The sequence below is a fragment of the Lytechinus variegatus genome, chromosome 7 (genome assembly GCF_018143015.1).
Source record: "Lytechinus variegatus isolate NC3 chromosome 7, Lvar_3.0, whole genome shotgun sequence".
Lineage (NCBI taxonomy): Eukaryota > Metazoa > Echinodermata > Echinoidea > Temnopleuroida > Toxopneustidae > Lytechinus > Lytechinus variegatus.
Window position 1 is genome coordinate 22718625 of NC_054746.1, and position 24575 is coordinate 22743199.

Genomic DNA, 24575 nt, shown 5'->3' on the forward strand with positions numbered 1-24575 from the left:
ATTTTCATCGCCTACAGAGTGTTCAGATACATACTTCCATCAATTATAAAATAAATGTTTAGATGTGACTTTGTTGGCCATCATTTACAGAGCAAGCATGATTTTGTCAAAGCTCCATTATAGATACTGTTGTATGTCGGCAGAATGTTTAGACAACCATGCAGAGGGGATTCTGCTTGTTCTAGTTTGAAATGATGCTCTGTCACCAGTTTTGTCATATATGTCACATTTCATTATGCACCATTTTTAGTTAATGCGCAGACAATAAAACCCATTGTAAAGTTAAACTGTTTGGTAATACTATACTATACTTGTGGAAAAGCATCTGAACACAGGGCTAGCCAGTCTGCTTTTGGAAATCTATAGACCTTAATTTAGTTTACAGGCAAGATTGTAATCATTGCGAGTAGAAAGAAAAACTTCAGAAATCAACTTCAGCTTGTATGACTGGGTAATTCATTCAATTTATCCCATTTGGTTTAATTTGGGAATGGGTATCAAGATTATCGTAAACCCGGAGCCAGAAGTAGTTTTGTATGATATGAGTATCAGCTTGCTGATGATATTGATTGGTGTTGTATGGCTACCAAATGGTATTAGTCATACAATTAGGAGAGCTTTGGACTGATAGTCGGGAATAACCAACCATGTCTAATACATACAAATTGAATTGGCAAAATATGAATTCAGCTTGGCTGCAGTGTTGGTACTGATTATTGAAATTCTTATCCATTCACCCTCCCCCCTCTTTTTAGGGAATAGTAATTACAAGAAAGCGTGATAGTGATATCAAAATTTTGACCTGGATGTTTGATATTTTCATATTCTAAGATCGTTTAAAGGTATTAGCTGGCATTGATTTGACCTTAAATATCTGCCCAATTGTTCTGTTTCTGTGATTATGGTATGATATAAAAATTAAGCCCAGAAATATTATGTCCCAATATGATTATTTAAAGTGAAATGTAAAGTGACCGGAAAAATCGCATACACTTAAAGGTAGAAGAAAGTGGTTGCAGCAAACAATTATTTCATCAGAAAGTCTTTAAAATCAAGGTTAATTGTCACGATATTATCAAAGATACAGATATGGTACATTGAAATTGACTGACCTTTGTGAAATCATGAAATCTTAATAATATTGAATACAAACATTAATAACAATTTTTTTTAATAAGATCTTTGTGAAGTTAGCCTAAGCCTTTTAAAGTTTGAAATAGGGAATGTTTTTGCAAAGTATTTGCCACAATCTTAATTTATCATAATATATGGAGCTTGGTATTGATCACCCTCTGTGATGAATACATCATGATTGTTAAACTGCTTCCTGTCGTGCTGTTATCTGACATTTTCCTGTAATAATTTAACCAGAACTGTTAAATCAATATCCATCCCCCACGAGGTTGCATCAGACAATCGACAAGCGACAGGGTTTCCAGTTAGCATTGATCGCTAACTCTTCGCAGAAGGCAATGACCTTGATCTTAATTTGCATGCAATTAAGGTGACATCTTGGTCGTTAGAGTGTGAGCATGTAAGCTATTAGAAGATCAGAGATTACAATCAAGACAGCTAGCTTGCAGCTCCAAGCTGCTAGTCTATCATGTTCGCAGGACGATAACCTTTAGAGTATTCTCTTTCAACCTTTCTATCTTCCTTCTCCTAGAGGCCAAACTGTCTCCCTTGACATGTTCTGATCTCTACTCTATACAGTGCAAATTATATATTTATGAACACATCATTTTATTTTGTTTGTTTACTAAGGATATTGATAAAACATTTTTTTTTGTATATGAATATAGTTAAAGGGAGTGGGTCAAATAATTGCAAACCAATTATACATGTATTATGATAAGCAAGCTTTCTATTTTCTTGTTGTGGGGAGGGAGGGGGGGTAAGTATATTCATTTAGCTAATATATTAAATGATCGTTGACATGTTTTTTTTTTAACATCCCTTTTCTGGCTTTTCTTTCTTCAATTGACTATTCTGTTTTTGAGAGTCAAATACTTTTTTTGTCATATGTTGAATTTTTTCGTCTTTTTTAAGAACTCACATTACTTTGTCGTATATCTTATACAGGCCTGTCTTATTCTTGCATAATCGTAATGATCTGATTCTGTAGTTATATTTTCAATCACCTTGTACGTTTACCATTAAAGATTTTGTTATGTGGTTTGTATTTTTGCCAAGTCCAATTGGGATATGAAGACCCGATGCTTTCCGTTCAGACTTCTCAGAAACCCACCCACTGGGCATGGATTCCTCCAGATAATATACCATTACTCATCCAAACTCTATGCTGTCTTCATCATCCTCTCACTGCTTTCTGATGTACTTTTACTGGATATAATAACATAGTTTTTTTTTTTTTAGTAATATGTGTGTTGATTTATGTTCTTGTTAGTGGTTTCTCAGAGTTCATCATTAATTCTAGATTTTCAACTAGAGGTTTTGTATTAAACTGTTTATTCATGAATGTCTTTTGTCAGTAACAAATGAAAATGGAATGCTTAGTGAGTATGTAATTGTAAGCATATTGATCAACTTCTATAGTAAGTTTTCTCTAAATTATATTAATACATGTCTGAGATGTTAACTGTTAAGTGGTGTCATTAAACAAATCCTCATACACGTAAGTAGGCCCCTTTCTGGCCTGTCGCCCCTATGCTGCCCTCTGCTTACAACTTTGACATCCTGAACAGATGAGCCCGGTGAATGTGACGGCATCTTCGGCGTTCCGACCCGCCGGGGACTCTTTCCTGGCAGCGAATTACGCTTTGAGGAGGAATCCCGTGCCGGGCCACTGGGAATTCCTCCCGTCTAAGATGAAAGGCAGATAATGTCTTAGGAGAGTCACCCGTGATCATGGTTTGTGATGTCTAATGAGAGCCATGGATGGACAGATAGATTGATAGGATAGGGAGAAGAATTGAAAGAGGAGAAAAGATAATGAGAGTGGTGGGATGGGAGAAGGGTAAGGGGATTGGAAAATGAGAGAGAGAGAGAGAGAGAGGCAGAAAGAGACAGACAGACATACAGGGAGGGTGGGGCAGAGACAAAGTGACAGATAGGAGGGGAGGGTGGAAGATGAAGAGAGATGAAAACTGAAGGAGAGACTGGAAAAGAAAAGGAAAGAAAAACAACACCAATAAGAGATGATTGAATATTAACAGATGGATTAGATGCATTTAGTAGATTATATTGGTGGCATAAGAGAGTTCTAAGTGAGTGGTGGTGATGGGGGTGGGGACGATTGGGTTGCTATGGCGATGGGAGTTATGGCACCCTGTTGGCCTTGTAAGCGGGAGTTTGGAAGATGATATAGACATGCTATTTGTTACTTGGGAGTTACTTAAGAAGTACTGAGGAAAGGATCATCCTGTATCTAGGGTATTGATATTAAGAGTTCATTTCGGAAGGATAGATAATAATAGAAAATGTACAAGAAAACAATGTGTAGAAGATATTTGAGTAGTAGTAAAATATAATTTGATTTAACATCTTTGGGCCTTTAGTTTACCTTACATCGAAAGTACAAAGCACTCTTAATTGATACACACAATTCAGGCATATAAATAAAGCAAACCATTAAGTGGGTTTGGAGGAGATGGAGGGGGGATATTTTGGATTTAATGAGTGTGATAAGTGATGTGGGAGGTTAAGCTAGATTGGTTTGGGACCCCACCCCACCTTCCCTTACTTCCTGAGGAGGCATTCCAAGTTGACATGATGGCTGCATTATGTCAACAAAGCTGCAAGGCTTGTCAGACCATTACCCCATCCCAGCTAAACCAGCTATAACTCATTGACGCACTACTCGCTGGACAGGGTCCCAGATCATTCAATTGATTTTTGCATCCTACCCTCATATTGATTTCTCTTGATTTTATTAGAAAAGGTAATTGAAACATTTTGTTTCTTCTCGCGTCGTACATCATGATAAAATAAAAATGATGTTAGGATATAGTGAGGAGAACGCTACCAATACACATTGAACAAGAATACAATGAAGTAACATTTTCCAGGTTTCAATGAGGAAATTGGGATATTTCAAGTTTAACACAAGATGGATCGTTAAACAATTCATTCCATTTCCAAGAATTTTTATTCCAGCATTTTTTGGAATCATTAATCATTCTATGAACACCCACTTCCTTATAAAATATTTTTGGATATTATGGGATGTTGCAGATACAGCCTGGTATTGATCTTTATGAAAGATGTCGAGAAATGAGTATGCATCTCGTGGAAATCTTAAACTGTTAAATAGCATGTTCTGAGTCTTGCCATATTATGTAATAATGCATAATTCTTTTAGGATTTGGCAACTATTTCTTATGTAATTTTTTCTTTTCCCCCAATCATCGCATTTTTTGATAAAGTGAAGGAATATGCCCAGATTGTGGTAGAAATATGATTAATAACATTCTGTTTCGAAGAAATTTCATACCATCGTCTTTTGGTCTTTGATAATCCTATGAAAACCCATGTACTTACCTTACCTTAACCTGCCTTAGTGGTATGCTGCTCCCCTCCCTCTGTCCCTCCCTACCCTACCCCAAGGGGAACGGGTCAACCCTCTTCATATGATACAGGAAGCCACAGAGGTCAAGTGAAGGTTGGGTATATCACATCATAGTGTCATGAAGACTTATTAAGCATGTCATCATATACCTGTGTCTCTTCGTCTTATGTTTTACTTTCTTCCCTTCAGTTGGTCTCTTACTATGTATTGTATTTCTTTACTATCTATTGTTAGTCTGTATTGTTTCTCATTCTTGATGCAGTGGAACTTCTTTCAACTTCCATGTATTTTATTGCCCTTTGACTCAGTAAAAAAATTTAATGATGATTCCAGTGAAAAATAAGGCTAATGACGATTTTTTAGCATGTGTGAAACTAGTGCTACCAAACTAGAATCACGAATGCTAATCACAATCACAAATTCAAATTCTACTCCGGAGATGAATTCCATTGAAGTTTCACTCAAATTACGGTACGAATTTCACCTGTGAAGGGCTTGACCTCCAAAACGTCTTTGGGGGGCCGGAGCTTACGTGTCCTTTCAAGCACTTCGTAGAAAATACAATTGTCAGGCACTCATTGTATCGATGCAGTACTTTGTCACCAAGGACCGATACCGCCTTTGCTCGGGAATTCGAAGTCAAATCACAGTTTTCAAGTGAGCATGTGAAAGGTCTGATGATCCTAAAGATGAATTGCAATCATCAATACAATGATGATTCAAGATTCACTTGTGAAAAGGCCCTATATTTATTGCCACCTTTGAGTAACTTCAGTCTTCATGTTTTTTAAAAATATTTTTATATTGAACTCTCCTCTCTTTATTACTGTATTTACCCATGATGCTCCCTAACCCACCTTCTCTCCCTGCCCCCCCCCCCCTCCCCACTATCCACTATATCTTCCTCTCTATCTTTCTCACATTAGATCACCGATACTATCCCCTTTGTTTTCACTCTCTCTGGTGCATGCATTTATCTTGGCACAGAATCAGCTCACTTCTACTTTAGATATAAAGTTACAGAGCTCATCCAATGAGACCGGTCTGGTAGATAACCATCGTCAAATAGGGTATAGTGCCCCCTCGAGTCAGCCGGTGAGGCAGGGTAATTGGAACTTGGCAAGATCCCAAAACCAGACAGAGTAGGGATAAGGGAATTGCTGATATAATGTTTGCTGGTGTTATTCCTGGCTTGGATGGTGCTGTTAGAGTTAGGGGAAAAGAACCCGCATCCAATCCTTTGACATGCTGCTGGAGCACATGTAGATTTATTCATATGATATGGTTAGAATCGATGTTTGATGAATAAATTCGAAAAGATGTGGGTTTATCAAAATTTAATCACGGCTTAAAATGATGATTTTTTTATTTTGAAAAGAGTGTACAATGGAATAGCTTAAAAATTACATACCCACAATATTATGGCATTCAATAATTAAAGTGATTAATCATGATTTAAAATTAAATGACTTTGACTTTAAATTTTCATTTTTTTGTGTGTGTCATTCTACATTTCTACATCAATGATAATTACTTTTTGTTCATGAAAACCAAACTTTGTTATGTATCAATCCATTGAATTTATTTATTTTCATCCAATGCACAGCATATTCTCAAACTTTAAAGGGTTTTTTGTTAATATAATATCTCCTTTTTCCATCTGTTCCCATTTAATCAATATATTATGAGATTCTGCAGTTTTGATGTTTGATATCAATTTACAAATGACCTTGTTGCTATTTTTGATCTTCCAAAGTGTGAAAGATTCATTTCATCCAATCTTTTAACACAAAATTAACTGCGATAAGATGAACTTGTGTGTCATGTTCCTGAGTATATCACTTTTCTTTGGTCAAGTATAAACTTACTATTGCAGGCACTTGCTTGTTACTAAATTGAAAATGGAATATGAGGCTGTTATATGATGGGAGGGACTCTTGCATATGCATGACTCCCAAAAAATGTGTGAAAAATTGCACTGTCAATGTTTCAATCAATATTTCATCTTTATTGTATAAAACAGCTATGATTTGTTGAAATTATTCATTAGTTGACTAATCATAATTTTGATAAATAGTAAGTTTATTTCCATCAAATTGTGGTTGGTTGATCTTTTACCCACGAATTACTTGGTGGTTTATCAAGAAAGCAACTGCTATTAAAGGTCAAGTCCGTCCCCAGAAAAATGTTGATTTGAATATATAGAGAAATTTCAAACTAGCATAATGCTGAAAATTTCATCAAAATCGAATGTAAAATAAGAAAGTTATGACATTTAAAAATTTTGCTTATTTTTCACAAACAGTGATATCCACAACTCAGTGACATGCAAATGAGTCAGTCAATGATGTCCATCACTCACAATTTCTTTTGTTTTTTATTGTTTGAATTATACAATATTTTATTTTTTACAAATTTGACAATAAGGACCAACTTGACTGAACCACATAGTATTAAACAATGCTAATTCCATGTGTTCAGGGAGGAATTAATCCCTGTCTCACTTGACAATGAGGAGAAAATTAGACAATATTATATAATAAAATTGTGAGTGGATGACGTCATCAATATCCTCATTTGCATACCGGCCAGGATGTGCATAAAACTGTTTTGTGAAATTTAGCGAAACTTTAAAATGTCATAACTTTTTGAAGTTACATCCGATTTTGATGAAATTTTCAGTGTTATGCTTGTTTTTTTTCTCTTTTTATTCAAAACAACCTTTTGTTGGGGTGGACTTGTCCTTTAAAACTTCTTGAGAGAGAGCGAGAGCAACTCATGTCATCACTTCATCTAAAACATTATGGGCAAATTCATATCTAAAGATGGTAACATATCAAATCAGAATATTTCCTGAAATTCATGGGAAATTGCACATGTCAGTGGTGAATTTTGTCAATTGGAGAATCGTTTATCATGTCATACATCATATTGCAGAACAATAACAACAAACTGACTGCTTGTGATACCAGCATGTGTTGATTTTATATGATTTATATTTCAATATTTTCACAATGATTTTTATTATATAATTCAAATTTCTTGTGATTTAAATCATTGCCACATTGTTACGATTCTTGTCATTATTTTGATTCACAAGCATTTTAATAATTATGATAATTGTATCAAATGAAATCCGTTAGATCATTTAATGAAATTGTACAATAGTGCACGTGCGGAGCTTGTTCTGCTAGGGCTAACAAGTAACGTCGCGTGCTTTATTGCAGTATAGGAAAATTAGGAAATTACTTTTGCCCAAACAAATCGCCCGTCAAATTTCGCCGGGTAAGTGAGGAATGTGTGCCGGAGAAGTTCGCTGGGGAAAAAGGAAGAGGCAAGTATGAAAGGGGTATTAGGGCAATGCCACATACAACCATCAAATGAAAGAAAACATTAGCTCTGGTGATAATAAAGGTATCAGTTTATCAATAATTAATTTCCAGCCAGATTACTGAATTGCAGAATTATTTTTTTTTGCATCAGCTGTGAATTAATGAACTGAAAGTATGAAAGAAAACATTAGCTCTGGTGATGCTAATGGTATCAGTTTATCAATAATTAATTTCCAGCCAGATTACTGAATTGCAGAATTTTAGTTTTGCATCAGCTGTGAATTAATGAACTGAAAGTATTTTCTTTCTCCTAAAACCCCAGCTTCTTGTCTTCGAATCTCTTGAACATTTGGTTTGAAATTGGTTGGTTTATAGACGAACCAACCAGCTGCAGTTGGTCAATTCATTTTATCTGTCAATTTCTACCCTATTGAACAATACCGTTTCGAGAGTATAGGCTTTTTACACTCTTCAGAACTTCAGAGCCTTGATCAATTATTAACTCCTGCAATTTGCAACTAGACATCAAGATTCATCTAGTTATAAAACCAGGGAGATGGGGTGACATCTTTATAGGTCCAATAAGTGAGGTCTAAAAGCTTTTTCAGCGGAGCTAAGAAGAGATGGGTGTTGTAAATTCTTTTAAGAAAGCCTTTTTTGCTGCTATATTCCCTACTTTTTTTGTTTTACAGCGTAATACTGCATCTTTATTGGTTTAATAGGCTCCAGTGATGGCTGTGATAGATGATAATGAACCAAATGTTTTTAAGCCATATATCAAGAGATGAATTTATAACTCTCCCTTTTTTACATTCTTCTATTCCTCATCAATTTTCCCCCTACTCGCTTTACCCACTTCCAACTACCCCTTGTGCATCATGAATCATTAACCCAACGTGAAGATGAACGCCAAGAACCTTAAAAAAACTCCATCCCATCTTGGTAACTTAATCACTAACTGGCGATTATCTCATCCTGTACCAGATGTGAGAAAGAACAACAACAACGGCATTCTTGTTTTCAAATCTTACAGAGGTGCTCATTTGGTGGAGGGCTGCAAATTACGGTGGCAAATGAAAGAAGATTGGCACTGCCCTGGGAGCGTATGGTAGAGATTTTTTAATCAGTCCAGCCAGGAGAAAAGGACCCTTAATTTAGACTCTAATTAAACCGCTTCATGTGAATGGTGCGTGCTAGTTCACTCTTCATCAAAGTTTTTATGTCAGATTTTTTTTTTCTAATCTAATATCATGTTTACTATGCTACTGTTACCATATTTATTATTGTTCTAGTGTTTAGAGTTCTAATAGAGGTAGCATTAGGTGCCTGGATCCCCAGGTCTGTATTTTGTATCCCTTGGTACATTACATAATTGATTTCATAATATTGCTGCTTGAGAATAAAACAATTTTTCATTAATTATTCGATGAATTTGAGATGACAGGGATAGGCTTGGCGTGATTAAATCTCAATTACTAGAAAATAAACTGGAAGTGTTTTTTGGAGTTAAAGTTTAAAATGGTAAACTTTATTAAAAATTAAATCAGGCAAATGAAAGCAAAGGCAACCTCCCAGACAACAAAGGAGGTACATTTTGAGTGGAATGATATAAGGAGAGAAAAAGAAGCAGAAGGCAAATGAAGGAGAGTGCTGTATGGGAGGGAGGGAAATTTGAGGGTAAATCTTGCCTTGTCGTCAATTGAGCATGTCTGAAAAGGTGGACCCCAGTCTGTGAATGGAACCATTTTAGCTTTTGTCTGGGTTTGATAGGGATACAATGAGTCACTGCATATAATTAATGCTTGACACCAAATAATTCACTGACAGCTAGTAGCTGCTGGAGCGTCAACCCCCGATAATGTGTCATGGAAATTTGGGAAGGGGATTTCTTTTTTTTTTCCTTTTTTAAGACCTCCCTTTCGATGTAAAGTTTGCAATTGAGATTTCAATTTTGCTTATACTATTTAAAGGGATACTCCAGGCTGAAAATATAAGTAAATAGAGTAAAATTCACCAAGCAAAATGCCGAAAATTCCATCAAAATGAGATAACAAGTAACAAAGTTATTAAATTTTTAAATTTAGCAATATTTTGTGAAAATAGTTATATGCATGTTATCATGAATATTCATTAGGTGGGCTGATGATGTCACATCCCCACTTTTCTTTTTCTTTTGTTATTACATGATATCATAATTCTTTCATTTTTTCACACATGTGTGAACAATGTGTCTCCTTTATAATGAAACAAGTTACAGCAATGAATAGCTAATGCACTAGATCAGTTTTCATTTTATTTTTTTTCAGCTCTTGGTAAAAAAAAATTGAATAAACTTAATTTCATATAATGAAATACAAAAGAAAAAATGGGGATATGAAATCATTAATTTGGCTCATTGAATATTCATGAAGACATGCCGAGAACTGTTTCACCAGAATAATGCAAATCTTTAAAATGCCATAACTTTGTTATTCCTTGTCCAATTTTGATCAAATTTTCAGTGTTTTGTTTGTCTGATTTTTCTTTATCTGTTAAAATCATATCTTCAGCCTAGAGCATCCCTTTAACTGACTTCATTTTTCAATATCTTGATCATGGACACTTTGAAGACAAATAGATTTTTTGATATATTATATTGAAAAGTGATGATAAATCGATATCCTTCAATATTTTAAAAATATCCCATTTCAAAATAGCTTATCTCAAGAAGACCTTTTTTGTTGTTTTTTCTACCATTTTAAAAATCAGGTTAGTTTTCACTCTGAAATCATCAATATTCATCTGGTCATAAAGGAGAGCTTTATTGTGAGATGAGTGCATAACAATCAGTGGATTTCAATCGCAAATTGTTTATCTTTTCCTTGGGCTTGTTAATAGCAAAGCCATTGGCTTTCATTCATGTCTCATCATAGAGAGTAAGTGATTAAATTGACTTGAGCTCTATTCATTCCTTCTCATCCACTTCCCGCTGCCCTGGGGATTTTTTTCTTCTCCACTACCCTGTTTTTGAAATGGGTGTTGCAGGTATCATTGATCTTTTCTTGAGAGTATGGCAGTCATGGAAGGCAGTTGGGATGGCAGGCAGGCCAGGTAGGATGGGGTATGGTCCAGGCTGTCTGATAAACTCTAGCTGAGTCATCCATGATTGACTGATGGTGTCTTACCCTCTGATTAATGTTCATTCATCTTTTTTTTACTATGAAATACTTTTTCCTCGCCCGCCTGCCCTCCCTCCCTCTCTTTCCATTCATACCCATTGATGAATGGCTAAAATTGTATTCTGTTTTTTAGCATAGATGCTCAAGAGTATTATGATGAAAATTGTGATGTTGTTATTAAAGCTCTCACTTTGCTCTGACTGTGCATTTATTTGATCGAGTAAGAATTTATGCTTCACCTAGTTGTCATTGCATGCCATCCCGACCCCCTCCTCTCTCAATCAATCCAGTCATGCCCCGATGCAATTTCCAAGTTTGTTGAGCATACATAATCCAATTGATTATTCAGCGCACGAAACGTTCCGCACAAATGTAAACCAAGGATTATGCATGCCGAATGTGCGTGTGCGTGCGGATCTGAGTGCCGGTCATCATCGTCGGCGTCGTTCGGTTTCAGCGTGTGAAGCCGGAGAGCGTACTCAATCAGAGATGTGATTTTGTTAATTTGGGGATTGGTGTCGTTTCCCAGGCCCGCCCTGACTACCACCCTGAACCCAATCTAGAAGAGATATACCGGCACTGAGCTCCTGAGATAAAAGACATGCGATAATTAATCTGCCAAAGGGCTAGTACAATCTGCCTTTGGTTTCACCCGCTAGTATTCTCCTTTCCCGTTACAGGATAGCCCACCCTTTATAACAGTTACCTGAGATCCAGAGAGGTATGAGATCTGCAAAATTATTATAAAATTTATACGGGTCCATACATAACACAGTTAATTTTATATTTTGAAGAATGAAGGAAAAATCAGCTAGACTAATACTATGATGGTAGAAATTATTTTATTTAGTATTAGGCATTAAAGCTTGAATTCATATATAGAAAACTACACTTACATTAAAAGGCATGAATATGTATTCTGTCTGTTATACTCACATCTTGTATTCTTTCTTTTACACTCAGCTGTGGCTTTGCATGTTGAAAATCAAATGTGATTCAAAACATCTAGATTAATTCATTTTGGTATATTTGAATAGGTCCAAATCACAGCCCTACATTAACGGGCCTTTTTCCTGACAATGCTACGACACCAGTGTGACAAAAAACCCTGTAATATTCCTTATTATTTGTACTATGAAAATTTGAAATGAATGTTTTTTTAGACAGTCTAAAATTGCAAACCATCACTAATAAATTAGAATTAAAGGACAAGTCCACCCCCCAAAAAAGTTCATTTGAATAAAAGAGAAAATCTCCGGAGGGGGGATGATTACGTTTGTGCCGCGGTCGAGACCCCCATTTTCAACCTAAATTTCATTTCCAGAGTATTACCAATTTAGAAAGCCATAGAATTTAGAAGTTTCTATTTTTCCCTGTTCCAGAGACCCTAAAATTTGTCTCTTGTTCCAGTGCATGCCCATCATTAACTACGCAGCTGGTCAGGCGGCGAGCTTGATCGACACGGATTCATATGAGTTCCGGAGACCCTCATTTTTAGCAATCTAGGGCCGTTCGAGAGACCCCCAATTTTAAAACGAATGTTTAGTTCCAGAGCCCCCTATTTTTTACTTTGGTGTGGCACATAGATGATTCGAATAGCATCCAACAAGCATAATACTGAAAATGTCATCAAAATCGGATGTAAAATAAGGAAATTGTTACATTTTCAAGTTTTGCTTAATTTCACAAAACAGTTATATGCACATCCTGGTCTGTATGCAAATGAGGGGACTGATGATGCCATCCACTCACTATTCCTCTTGTATTTTATTATAAATATGAAATATTCTAATTTTCCCCTCATGTGAAAGAAAGTGATATTCCCCTCTGAGCATGTGAAATTACCATTCTTAAAACATTTTATGGTTGAGTCAAGTTGGTCCCTACTGTTAGATTTTTTTTGAAAAAATAAATATTGTAATATATATTTCAAACAATAAAAGACAACAAAAATAGTAAGGGACATCATCGACTCTCTCATTTGCATGTCAGTGAATTGTTCATATAACTATTTTGTGAAAAATAAGCGAAACTTGAAACTGTCATAACTTTCTTATTTTACATCCAATTTTGATTAAATTTTCAGCGTTATACTTGTTGGATTATTCTCTATTGATCTAAATCAACATTTGACTAGGGTGGACTTGACCTTTAACAGGGTTCAACTTCACATTAATTATTTTTCCCATTTACCAGTCTATGATATTGGAATGCTTTTATCGATATCTCCCGGATATGAACTTTGTAAACTCCTCATTGCCTAATAGGTTCGCATTAAATGTATCCGTTATTACACTCCAATGTGGCATTGCCGTTTCCATGTTAAAGGATAAGGTCAGGTGTGATATAGTCACACATTATCTACATGACGACTTTGACCAGCTCTTTATTCATCTGAATGATCTTGAACTTCCTATGGCTCATTGGGTCCAAGGATGGGATGAAAAGAAGGCTTTTATAGGTGGGTGATGATGCATGTTCCACATCCATATTGCATTTATACTCAATATGATAATCTTCAAGATTATAAATATTTTTCCTATCTGTGTATCATGATACTGCATGGATAGTGATATTCTATACCCAGATGTTTGAATTAATGAGTATTACATTTTCATTCATAATGAATCTTCCCTATTTGTTATACGCTTGGGTACTGATCATGGAGAAAGCCTTGATTTAAAACATTTCTCTCTCTATGTGTTTTAGATTGTAATGATCAATAATCAACCCTATATATTTATCTCTGGGGTTTTTAGAACAATGTTGCAATTATTATTCCCTTGCAAAGCTTGATACATGGAGAGTTTTCCTTGAATTGATCTCCTTATTGCTCATAGTGTTACTGAAGAATTCATACCCTAAAATTCATTTCAGAAATAGGGAAATTAAAGATTACTCTTTTGATTCAATACTGTTTTCCCCAGAGCCTATTGTGGAAAACAGTGAGGTGGGGTGCTTTCTAAAGTAAAGACTTCAGTTAAGACTTGTGTCGCCATAGATCTAGAATCTATCAAAATCATTTTCTCAGAAGAGAAATAGAAAGAATGATGAATAGAAAGAATGATTATAAATCAAACAGAATTTGACAATCGGAGACATACAAATGTTTACCTATCACAGTTTACTTCCTCGATACGTCGCTATGTTTGGTTCCCGCATGTATAATTCATGAATTGCCAATGTACTTTCTTTGCGCTTTAAAAGAATGAATAGACCATGTAAACCATTATTAGGTACACTGTGAAACCAGACATAATCTCACCAAGTAGAAGTGTTGTGCTGTTGCCTAGATACGGTACACAATGATGATGTTCTCACATCCTTACCAGATGTACTTTAGCAGGCGCTCACGTGGGTAGCATCAATAATACATCATCGTTGCACAAATAATGTCTGATTAATGAAATGCTTATCAATCAGAGCTGATAAAACCATGTATTTCTTCAAAGGTGGAAAAGAAAAGATAATTGAACTTATGAAAATAGATTGTTCAGCCAACCTTACTTGGTAGCTCTGTGGAGCGTTGTCTTTTTTATACTATTCTTGCAATAGATATGCATAGTAGTAATATTAGAATGATCTGATATGCAAATTAGGCAGAAATTAACAAGCAATGACACTCACTCTTCATTGATATGGTGCAAAGTATAAGTCCAAAAATCACACAGTTTGTTTGTTGATTAAACTCAAATTTGTCTCATTGCTCCATTATGCTTGATATAGAAACTCAACTTGGTTTGCATTTGATTTTTTTTATTATTTGCAATTGAATATTTCTTGCAATGGCCCATTAGATGGATACAATGATATTTCAAAGGGTGTCACATTTTCAGGCCTTTGTTTTGCATTTTGATTTAAAATATGGTAGCGTCCTCCCTCATTTTCATTTAAATACCAATAAAAAATGCTGATATAAGCTTATGAAAGGTGCCGAGTGAGATCATCTGACATTTCACCCATCTTTTCAGGTTAATATTATTGGAATGAATTAGAATCTAATGGAAATTAGGTGGAAATTCATCTACGAAGATAATTCTATATACATGAAATGAATGATATTTAATCCTCAGCAAAGCAATTGCTTGCTGTTGTTATATTCATGGAGAAGAGTTTTTGTCATATTATTGGAAGCTATTGAACTCCTTGCATAGGCAGTCCATCTCAGAACTAGTATGCAGCGTAATTAGATCACTTTATTCATATGTGCAATCCAGTCAAGAAATCAATGAATTCAGCCCTGAAAATATGTATCAGATTAAACACACAATGTTAACAAATTAGGTTTTATAGCAGAAGGATAAAGAATTTAATCAATTTTTTCAAATCATTGGCTGACTTCAAAATAATTGTTGACAGCTGGTGTTTTGGGCATCTTCTTGGACTGGCCACAACACCAAACTGGAAGTGAAACTGTGTCCTGTAGCACAGCTTAGTGATTGATTGTACTATGAATGTGTATGATTGATAACACAATGGCCCGAATTCACAAAGATGGTTTTTAAAACCACTGTTTGAACCCATGGTTTATGCAGATTTCCTGTACAAATTACGATTATTTACCGCATATATTAAAACAGTGGACTCATGAATAAAATAGGGTACTTAAACCATGGCAACAGGCGTCAGTTTGGAGCACTGACAACAGCGTGCATCGGCATTGGACATTTTTTAATATATGCGGTAAATAAGCATAATTTATACAGGAAATCTGCAATAACCATGGGTTCAACCAATGGTTTTAAAAACCACCTTTGTGAATTCGGGCCATACTGTTCAATGCAATCACGTTTGGTGTTGAAAACTGGTGCTGAATGTTGTCTTATGAAATAACATCAAGTTTTACGTGGACAGTTAATATGTAATAATCCTCTCCAAGAACACCAACTTTAGGGAATCTGGAAATAATCAGTTTGGATTTGTTGTTAGCTAATCTCACGAAATGATTTTTCTATATCACGGTAAGATCAGTTTTATCATCAAAGCATTAGTTTATCAAATGGACTTAAAGAAGAGGAATCTGATCTTTAGAGTTTTTGAGTGTCTTTAGTAGACACGGGAGGAAAGTATCAGCTGCGGCTTCACACTCAATAGCTTACATCATTCGTCTGTAATAAAAAAAAAAAGGCACAGCTAATGGAGGGGAAATCTAGTCATGGGAATTGATTTGCAGGTAACCGCATGTAATGAAGACCTGCTGATATAAAAGTACGTATTACTCATGGTGGACAGATATTTGTGACATGGGCATTCAGAATAATGCCTTTTTGGATAAATGTTCACTGCCAGCATGGAATGTATTTAATGTAGAACCTTGGCCTTTTCGAGTGAATAATGATTTCGTAGCATAAAGTTTGTTACTCCTTTTTTCTTTGTTAAGGTAAATTTTAGTTTCGTGCATATGGTCCATGTATTTCTAGGTACACTTTAATATCTCGTAACAGTGTGGGTTTCCCTTTACAAGCTGCTAAGAGGGTTTGTCATTTTTTTTTTACTTTTACTGAATGCAGTTTTGTTTCAAATGTGGATGTGTCTGCCTGTTTTTACTGATCAGCCTATAGTATTCACACATTTTTGTCATACATCCATTTTTTGAAAATGCCCTTTTCACACAGGAAAAATTTCTGCCTAACCGAGGCTAAGAAAATGTTTGCTTTTCTCACACAAATTCAGTAATCACAGACTAGTGGTAGCCATTCATGAGGCTTAAAGGTATTGTTTAACTTTGTGAGCAGCCGATTTAAAAAATTCTCAAACCAAGATGAAACATGTGTACAAGTGCATGTATTAGAACTAATAAACCCTGAAAACAACCATTATTGAGAATAAAAAGCTAAAACTACAAGGCAAACCCCGATTTTGTAAATAGGCATCTTATAGACACCTAAATAGTACACATAAGTGTATGGGATGAAATTAAGATGGTTTTTCCGGTCACTTTATATTTCAATTTTTGAAGCACTAAATAATCATTTTCGAACGCAATTTTTTCTGGGCTTCATTTTTAGAACATATCACAGACACAGGTGACAAGTGTGACCTTCTAGCTCAGATTTTTTAAAAAGTCAAACCAATGTTAACCAATCACTTTAACCCAGTCTGTAGGTGGGACTAACTTGCTATTTAGCCCCAACTCTGGTACGGGGTTCAGGTAAATGTTGCCTGTGAGAAAAGGGCAAAAGACAAGGAGATTGGGGTCTGACACTCCATGATGTATTTACCCAGTGTAAGATGGGGCTATAAATCATGATGGAGACATTTCTGATTATTTCTTGGTTAATATTTGAAGAGGATCACATCACAGTCTCATTTATTTTTCAAAAAGATTGTCTGGTCGGGCGGGACAATTTAATTGGCATGGTAATCAACGTTTCTCTTCTCACCATTGATCCTGCAAATATGCATTAATCATGAAACCAAATGTTGTCACGAAAACCTGACACGGCTTTCACAAAACTTTCGCACGAGAAGTCTGAAATGTATCTGTTACCACGGTGAAATGATTATTTGTTGCTTCTGAGTTTTTTCTTCATCACTTCATCTCTTTTAATATTAAGTTTTCTCCTTTTCATTCGTAGATTTCCTTTCTGTGTCTCATATGAAGTATATAATGACATACTTCTATAATCAGAATGATCCCCCCCAAAAAAAATAATTGTAAGTTTGCTAAATTTTCAAACTCAAACTAGGAATCGATATGATGGTGATACAATAATTCAATCATACGAGTGGACATTCTTGTTGAATTTTGAAGATGAAAATCAATAGATTGCGTTGACGAGCACACACTTAGACCCTTCTGACCAATATTCATTATTGCCATAGCTCTCTAAAAATCCCAGAATATCTAAAAATATGTCTCTTAACTATTTGCAGTTCTGTTCCTGGGTTGTACAGAATTGGAGATTCTAGTGATAGATATGTTGATAGGTTTAAAAAATATGTGCATTATTTTTTTAAAGAGTATTCATGAGATGGTGGTGGTGTAGGAAAGTAGCCTGTCATAAAGGTCTGGTACTCTCTCTCGATCATCCTCTCTGTCGTCACAATGCTATGTTTGTACAGTATCCAGGTGCACATGAAGGCAGTCAGCTCATAATACTCGGTTGGGAAAACAGCTGAAAATCTAGCAGACTCCACTACCCATCATACCTCATTGCCAGGCCCTGCTAACTGTCATACCTTGAATAGTCGTCTTCATGAGCTTCTTATACCGCCAGGGCCATTTTGAAAGGGTTAGCAGGGGACTTTGAAGGGGAGAGAAATGCAGGGGAACTGCACTATTTGCCTTTTGGGAGAGAAACGATGCAGCTTTATAGGGATTTGTTATGGTAGCAAATAGGTAGTTAATGCCTATAAAGTTTTGCAAAATATGAAAATAATTCGTTCTCAAAGTTTGAATTCATTGTCAGGTTAATTGAAAGATTATAATTTTGAAACGTGTGAAATATGCAAAATAATCTGATACGTCTAAAGTGGGGACAAAAAGTTCTTGTCCCTTTTTGTGTGTTAATCCACTCCTCATGCATGGAATGGAATAAACATTTCTGGATAGAATTTTTTTTTATTTATAGCCTTAATTAAGCCTTCTGATTCGTCAAAGGGCCGTTTTGAAGAAAGATGTCGACATTACAATGAGGTGGCTTAATCTTAATTGAAAGGTCATGTTTAATTTTCAGGAAAAAATACTTGAAAGAAAATAACATATTCTTAGATAATTTTAATTGTCTTGATAGTCCAATATAATTAACATAGTTTATTAATATTCATAATCTTTTTTATCATTAGATACAGTAGAAACTGGTATATCAAGTTATGTGTTGATTGGTTTTCATTCAGGCATTCATGACCTCCACAAAGTTACAGGTAAAAAGTAATTGCATGTCAAACTTTAAACATCTTAGATAAATGAGTATGTATACTCGGCATTTCTTAATTCATTTTTAAAAAATAAGATGATAGAACCCTCTTTAAAGATAAAGACGTCATAGACCAAATCAAACCTTGCTTTCAGAGAAAATGGATTACATAAAGTAAACATGGAACATGGATGTGATAATTCATCTCCATCATGAGCAAACAAGATGTACTTTAATGTCACCGGAGTTGTTAATGTTTGTCTGGATGGAAGGCATTCATGTTTCTGTTGCTGTAGAAACGTACTTCTTGTCTGGCTATGCATGAGATTGGTTTCTAAGACACGATGTGTTTTTCCACAAAAGTATGAAACGTTATTTGTTAGATTGAAGTTTCAATTGTTTCTTTATTATGAGGGTCCATAGTCACATGCTAGAAGGCTGGTAATTTTTCTTTGGATCCATTTCAGAGCAAGAAGAGTGGGTGTGGCATTTTCTCTGGTAAATGTTGATCACTTGCACAAATAACTTTTAAAGCGGGCTTAAGACCTAAAATGCAATGACTGATATTTCTTACCTCAATACCAAACTAGTAAGATCTCCACTTTTATCGAAGCAGATATTCCTTGTACAAAGTTATATAAAATTTTGTTTGAAATCCCTACATGATATGGTACAAAGTGATCTCTGTCATAGGTTTCAGCAAGTGATCTCTCAAAATCAGAAGCAAAGTGACACAGATCCATCTGAGGGACCATTTAACACGTTTTAAAACCTATCACCATCACATATTAAAGGTAAATGCTAGTTTTGGTAACGATATCAAAATGAGTTCGTACAGAATCCAATGAAATGACCACCAAAGTGTCTGTTTGTATAAATAAAACGCATGTGCCAAAGAATTCTGGAAGAAATTGTGTAATTGCTGAGAAATCAGCAAATAAGCACAGGAATCGGGTAGGGCGTCGGGCCCGACGCCCTAAGCAATAATTATACATTGTCCCACGTGCGCTTATCTGTGTTGGGGATCTTCGGTGTGAACATTTTTCAGCGTAGATTTCAAGATTTCAAAAAGTTCAGTTAATGTAACTGTACCAGATCTAGATCCTCGATGATATACTGACAACTAAGCCTTGTTTTACAGACTTTCTCATGAAATCAGTGTTTACTGCAACTACTGGAATTTCTCTTTAATGTTTGATAGAAATATGGTAAAACTAAAGGGTAATGAACACCATATCTATTGTTGGGTGCAGTGAGAGTAGGTGTACTCGTTCTTGGAATCAAGTAGATATTTGAATGCTGTGGTGTTGGTCTGAGGAAGTGTCCGCTCAGTTTTCTATCTCTACAGTGTGTGCAGTGTGCAAGATACTTTTTAATAAACAAAGAATTGAGAAAGAATCAAGGAAAAAAAAATGTCAGCACTTCTCTCCCCACCACCATTTTTCTCTCTTCAAACAGGGTGTAGCAGATGATTTACTTTTATCGTTTGTGTCTGGAGTAAGATCTTGAATGTTGTAGTCTCACATTCTGTTTACCCTAGCAATCAAGGCTGAATGATGGCTCTCTCTTTCTTCCTCTCTCACCCAGCCTCTTACCCAGGCCCTTCCGTTCTCATCCATCTTGCGTCAAGAGTCAACTCCGCTATGTTTATTACCACATCAAATCGTGAATGCTTGTCACGAATTGGCGCGCCTCTGAGCATTCAAGTACGTCCTTGCTGCTCTGCTCCTCTCACGCGCTCCCGTCTTCCGTTTCGTTCTTGGCGTAACTGCAGTGATATGCATGGGTTGCAAACATGAAATTGATTTAGTGGGACTGTCTCTCTGCATTCCTGAGATTTGATTGGTGTAAGGTTTGAGGCAATCAATCATTTGACGAAAGAAAAAAAAGTCTCCTTTGTACAAGAACTATTGAAAATGAAAATTCAGGATCGATATGAACAGTTTTTCCTTCTCCAGCGTGTGCGCTGCCTCTCTGTGTATTTCTTCGTCAATATCATGACAACAACGAAAAAATGGCAAATACCACCTCGTCATTTCTAACTAGAATGAGATGCAGAGCACATTTTACACTCGGGCAATATAAAGCCACAATGCGTTTTGTATATAAAAGCCATCACGTTTATTCCTTATTCTTTCTTTTCTTCAAAACTTATAATTTTCTTTCATGTGTGGTTAGGAATGGATGGTGGTGAGATTTGCATAATTTGTAGAATTCAGAGTGTGTGTTGAACTAAATTTAAAGTCAGAATAAATAGCAGACAATGAACTAGAAGGGCCATCATCGTTCTAATAATCGACTTCAGCTGAATGAACATGTCTCATTTATCAAAGGCTCATTCATGTTTCATTTGTGCTAATGGCCGTATTAGTGCCGCTATCCTGCATCCCTCCATCTTTTACCCAGTCATCGATTCAACTCCCAAGTGGAAAATCAGGCTCATTATTCTCCCATCGTGAATGTGGTGTCATCAGCATTGAAATTGTGCTCTGAATTTTGAATGTAGTGATGCATCTATGAATGAATATTTCTACTTCTAAACTTTGAGAAAGCTCCCTTTTTTCTCTCTAAATGCTGACCCACAAAGTCTTTGGTTCATGTCTTTACCATATCAAACCCAAATGACAAAGTGAAGATTTGTAACAATTAAATGGTGCATATCTTTTTGCTTCATTGACTGTTTCAAGAGCTAGCTTAAGCAGCCATATCTCATCATTCTCAATATATGCATTTATTGAAGATTTTCTCCATCTTGTTCTACCATGTCTTTTCAGGTATCTGTTGGTAGCGAGAGCAACCACGCCCATTCCTTATCCTTAACCCCAGTTCCTCAGGATGAAAACAGTAACGATGGTCTTATCATCGTTGATGAATCCTCCCCAAGCCAGTCAATAGAGGGTGATGGTAAGTTTAAAACTCCTTGTGGTACAATGCTGTTAACTACTTCACACAATACTATCAATAGTAATAGTAAACACTGCTAGTAAACATCATTAAACAGTATATCCCCAGTTGGAGCAGAGCTGCCAAAGTGACTAGTGCTGCAGCATAGTTAGCTTAGTTACACCTGGGTGGACAATGGTAAATATAAACAAAAGAACTTTTGCCAATGCATAGTGTCGCAGTGGATCATAACAAAAATATTCCTAGAATTAGATAGACAATAAAAGTAGTAAACAAAGAAATTGATTTATCTTCTCCATAACAACATTAAGATACATAATTGCAATCCTTTAAGATGAGCCATCTTGTTAATCTCAGAGAAATAAGACCTTTATCTTCAATATGGTTTAAAAGGAGTAGAGTAATCAAGTGTGACGTCATGATGTCATTACAACGAATCGGCTGGTTCTAAACTGAGTCCCTTTTTTTTGCAAAAATGGTGATATGTTTTGCCCTGGTGTTTTTTCCCTGGTTGTTACCATCTTTTTTAGAGTCATAACTGGGCGCCTTCTCATCAAACTATTCGTGAGTTCAAAGCAACTTTAAGAATGACTGGTGATCCTCTCTTGTGGTAAATGGTGTAATAAAGTGTTGATGGTTTAGCGTGAAAGAACGGATCACCAGTTGTTCTTAAAGTCGGTCCTAACTTACGAACAGCTTTATGAAACGGTCCCCGGGTTCATTTGTTTAGAACCAGACCGCTATGACACCATGGCAACTGACGTCATCGCTTCGGTACTCTATAATAACGGATCTTACATGTAATTATGGGTCGTGATGGATATGACGATGCTAGTTTAGGGTAATTCAGGGAACTGTTTTGGAAGTATTCTTTATGTAAAGCCAAAATTCATCATGTTTGTGAAGGTCATATCATGTGATTACATGTATAATGAAAGGTACATATTGCTTATAATGTCAATTCCTTTTCTGGAATGTGTGGAGTTGTTCCGATGTATCAATAGATTGCAGCGTACATCATTAAGTGATATATCCTATTTGGCGATATATCAAATGGATGACTGAGTAAGCTCCTAATTAACTCTCTTATGATTATAGAATGTGTGGGCGATTCTTAGAAATTAGGAATTAAATATCAATAAGTGGGGGTGTAATTTGATTGAGGATGGAGTTTAATATAAAACATGTGAGAAGAGTGTGAACGGAAGTGGATAGATAAAATGATGATTGATTATTGTAGCTTTGGGTTTGAGTATCCAAGCAGGACTACTGCTTACCAATCTTGCTTTGTAGTTCATTATGATAAAAGGCATTGTGATAACATGTTGCTCAAAGTCATTGTTATTCTAGGTAATTTACTGTAATTGTTAAAATAGCAAGGATCTGTGAGCAAAATGAATTTGTTGCCTTTACACACTCATTTCTTTCAATTCCTCATTGTTTAAAATGACTAACTTAACCCCCTCCCCCTGCTACACTAGGAACTCGGGAGATCATGAACCAATGATACATTGATTATTTTGGTTTCATGCAATTATGAAGGTCGTAAGGAGAATTATAGTGGTAATTTTCAGAAAATACATTCGTAAGCCAGAGTCCTGTTTCACAAAAGAATATAAACAACAACTTAAAAATATAACCTTACAAGCTTCTAAAGTCATGTCAGATTATTTGCTGTTAGCACAATATCTATGGCAACAATGATCAGTGTAACAGGGCTCCAGTAATCTACAGTAGATATGAAACTATTCACCATAGTACTTCAGATTACTATATCGGGGTCCGGTAACATGAGAAGATACGATCAATTGTATGATACAATGGTATACCGTACACAAACAAGTTACAATAGATAGTAAATATCAATTGTATGTCTTCAATGTTACAGGGGCTATGAAGATGAATTAGTTGTACAAATGTGGATAACTTTATCTCATTGCAAATCAAGAGCAACAAGCTGCAATTTTTATTTTCATTTTTTTAATTGTAACTAATTTTTTGCATGGCTCTGATGTCTCATTTTTTTTTTTTGGGGGGGGAGGGGGATTGCCTCAAGTGCTTTCATCTTGAATTTATTTCCATTATAATGCAGATAGTGTTTTAATCTTCTTGAAATTTTATTTATGATCCGTATGGTATAAAAATGTTATACTTGGTTTCAAGACTGAAAAAAAAGCCTATGTTAGAGATCATGGCCATGACTTACAACTCATTGGAGAATATCCATTTTCACTTGGCATTATATGCAGAATGAAAAAAAGGGTTGCATTGTATGGGAAAAATAGTGACCCACCCCCCCCCCCCCTCCTATATACATTAAAAATAAAATGATTTCCTACATGGTAATCACCATCAAACCATCAAACTTCTTGATGTAATTATAATATAAGATTTTATATTTTTCCATATCTTGTAGTTATCGTGTTTTATTGCTCAATACGTGATTGACTTGTTATGGGATGAGTGTTATCCTGTACAAAGTCAGGCATTGACAAGGATTGATATGAAGAAAAAAAGGTGAAGATTAATTGGATACATTATTGAGATTGGATTATTTTATTGATATAGAATGTTTCTTTAAAATCCTACAATAATGAAACTTTAGAAGTTTAGATTAAAATCATATCTTGAAACTGGGATATGTATGGCAAGGAAAGTGATACAACAACAATAACAAACAAATGTTGGCATATTGAGTAGAGTGCAGTCATCACAACGGTAAAGTTTAACTCTTCTTGAAAGCTTACACCTCTATGTTATGACGAGTATGGGGGAAAGGGGAAAAATGCCATGC

At 35.6% G+C, this 24575-nt stretch overlaps 1 protein-coding gene across 2 annotated transcripts in view; it reads left to right on the forward strand.

Moving 5' to 3' along the window:
• LOC121418779 (chromatin-remodeling ATPase INO80-like) overlaps nt 1-24575 on the forward strand; it is a 111964-nt gene that overhangs the window by 51591 nt on the left and 35798 nt on the right. For both annotated transcript variants that reach the window (XM_041612881.1, XM_041612880.1), the window contains exon 29: nt 21652-21781. In XM_041612881.1, coding sequence (XP_041468815.1) covers nt 21652-21781 — 130 coding nt within the window. The remainder of the gene's footprint in view (nt 1-21651; nt 21782-24575) is intronic.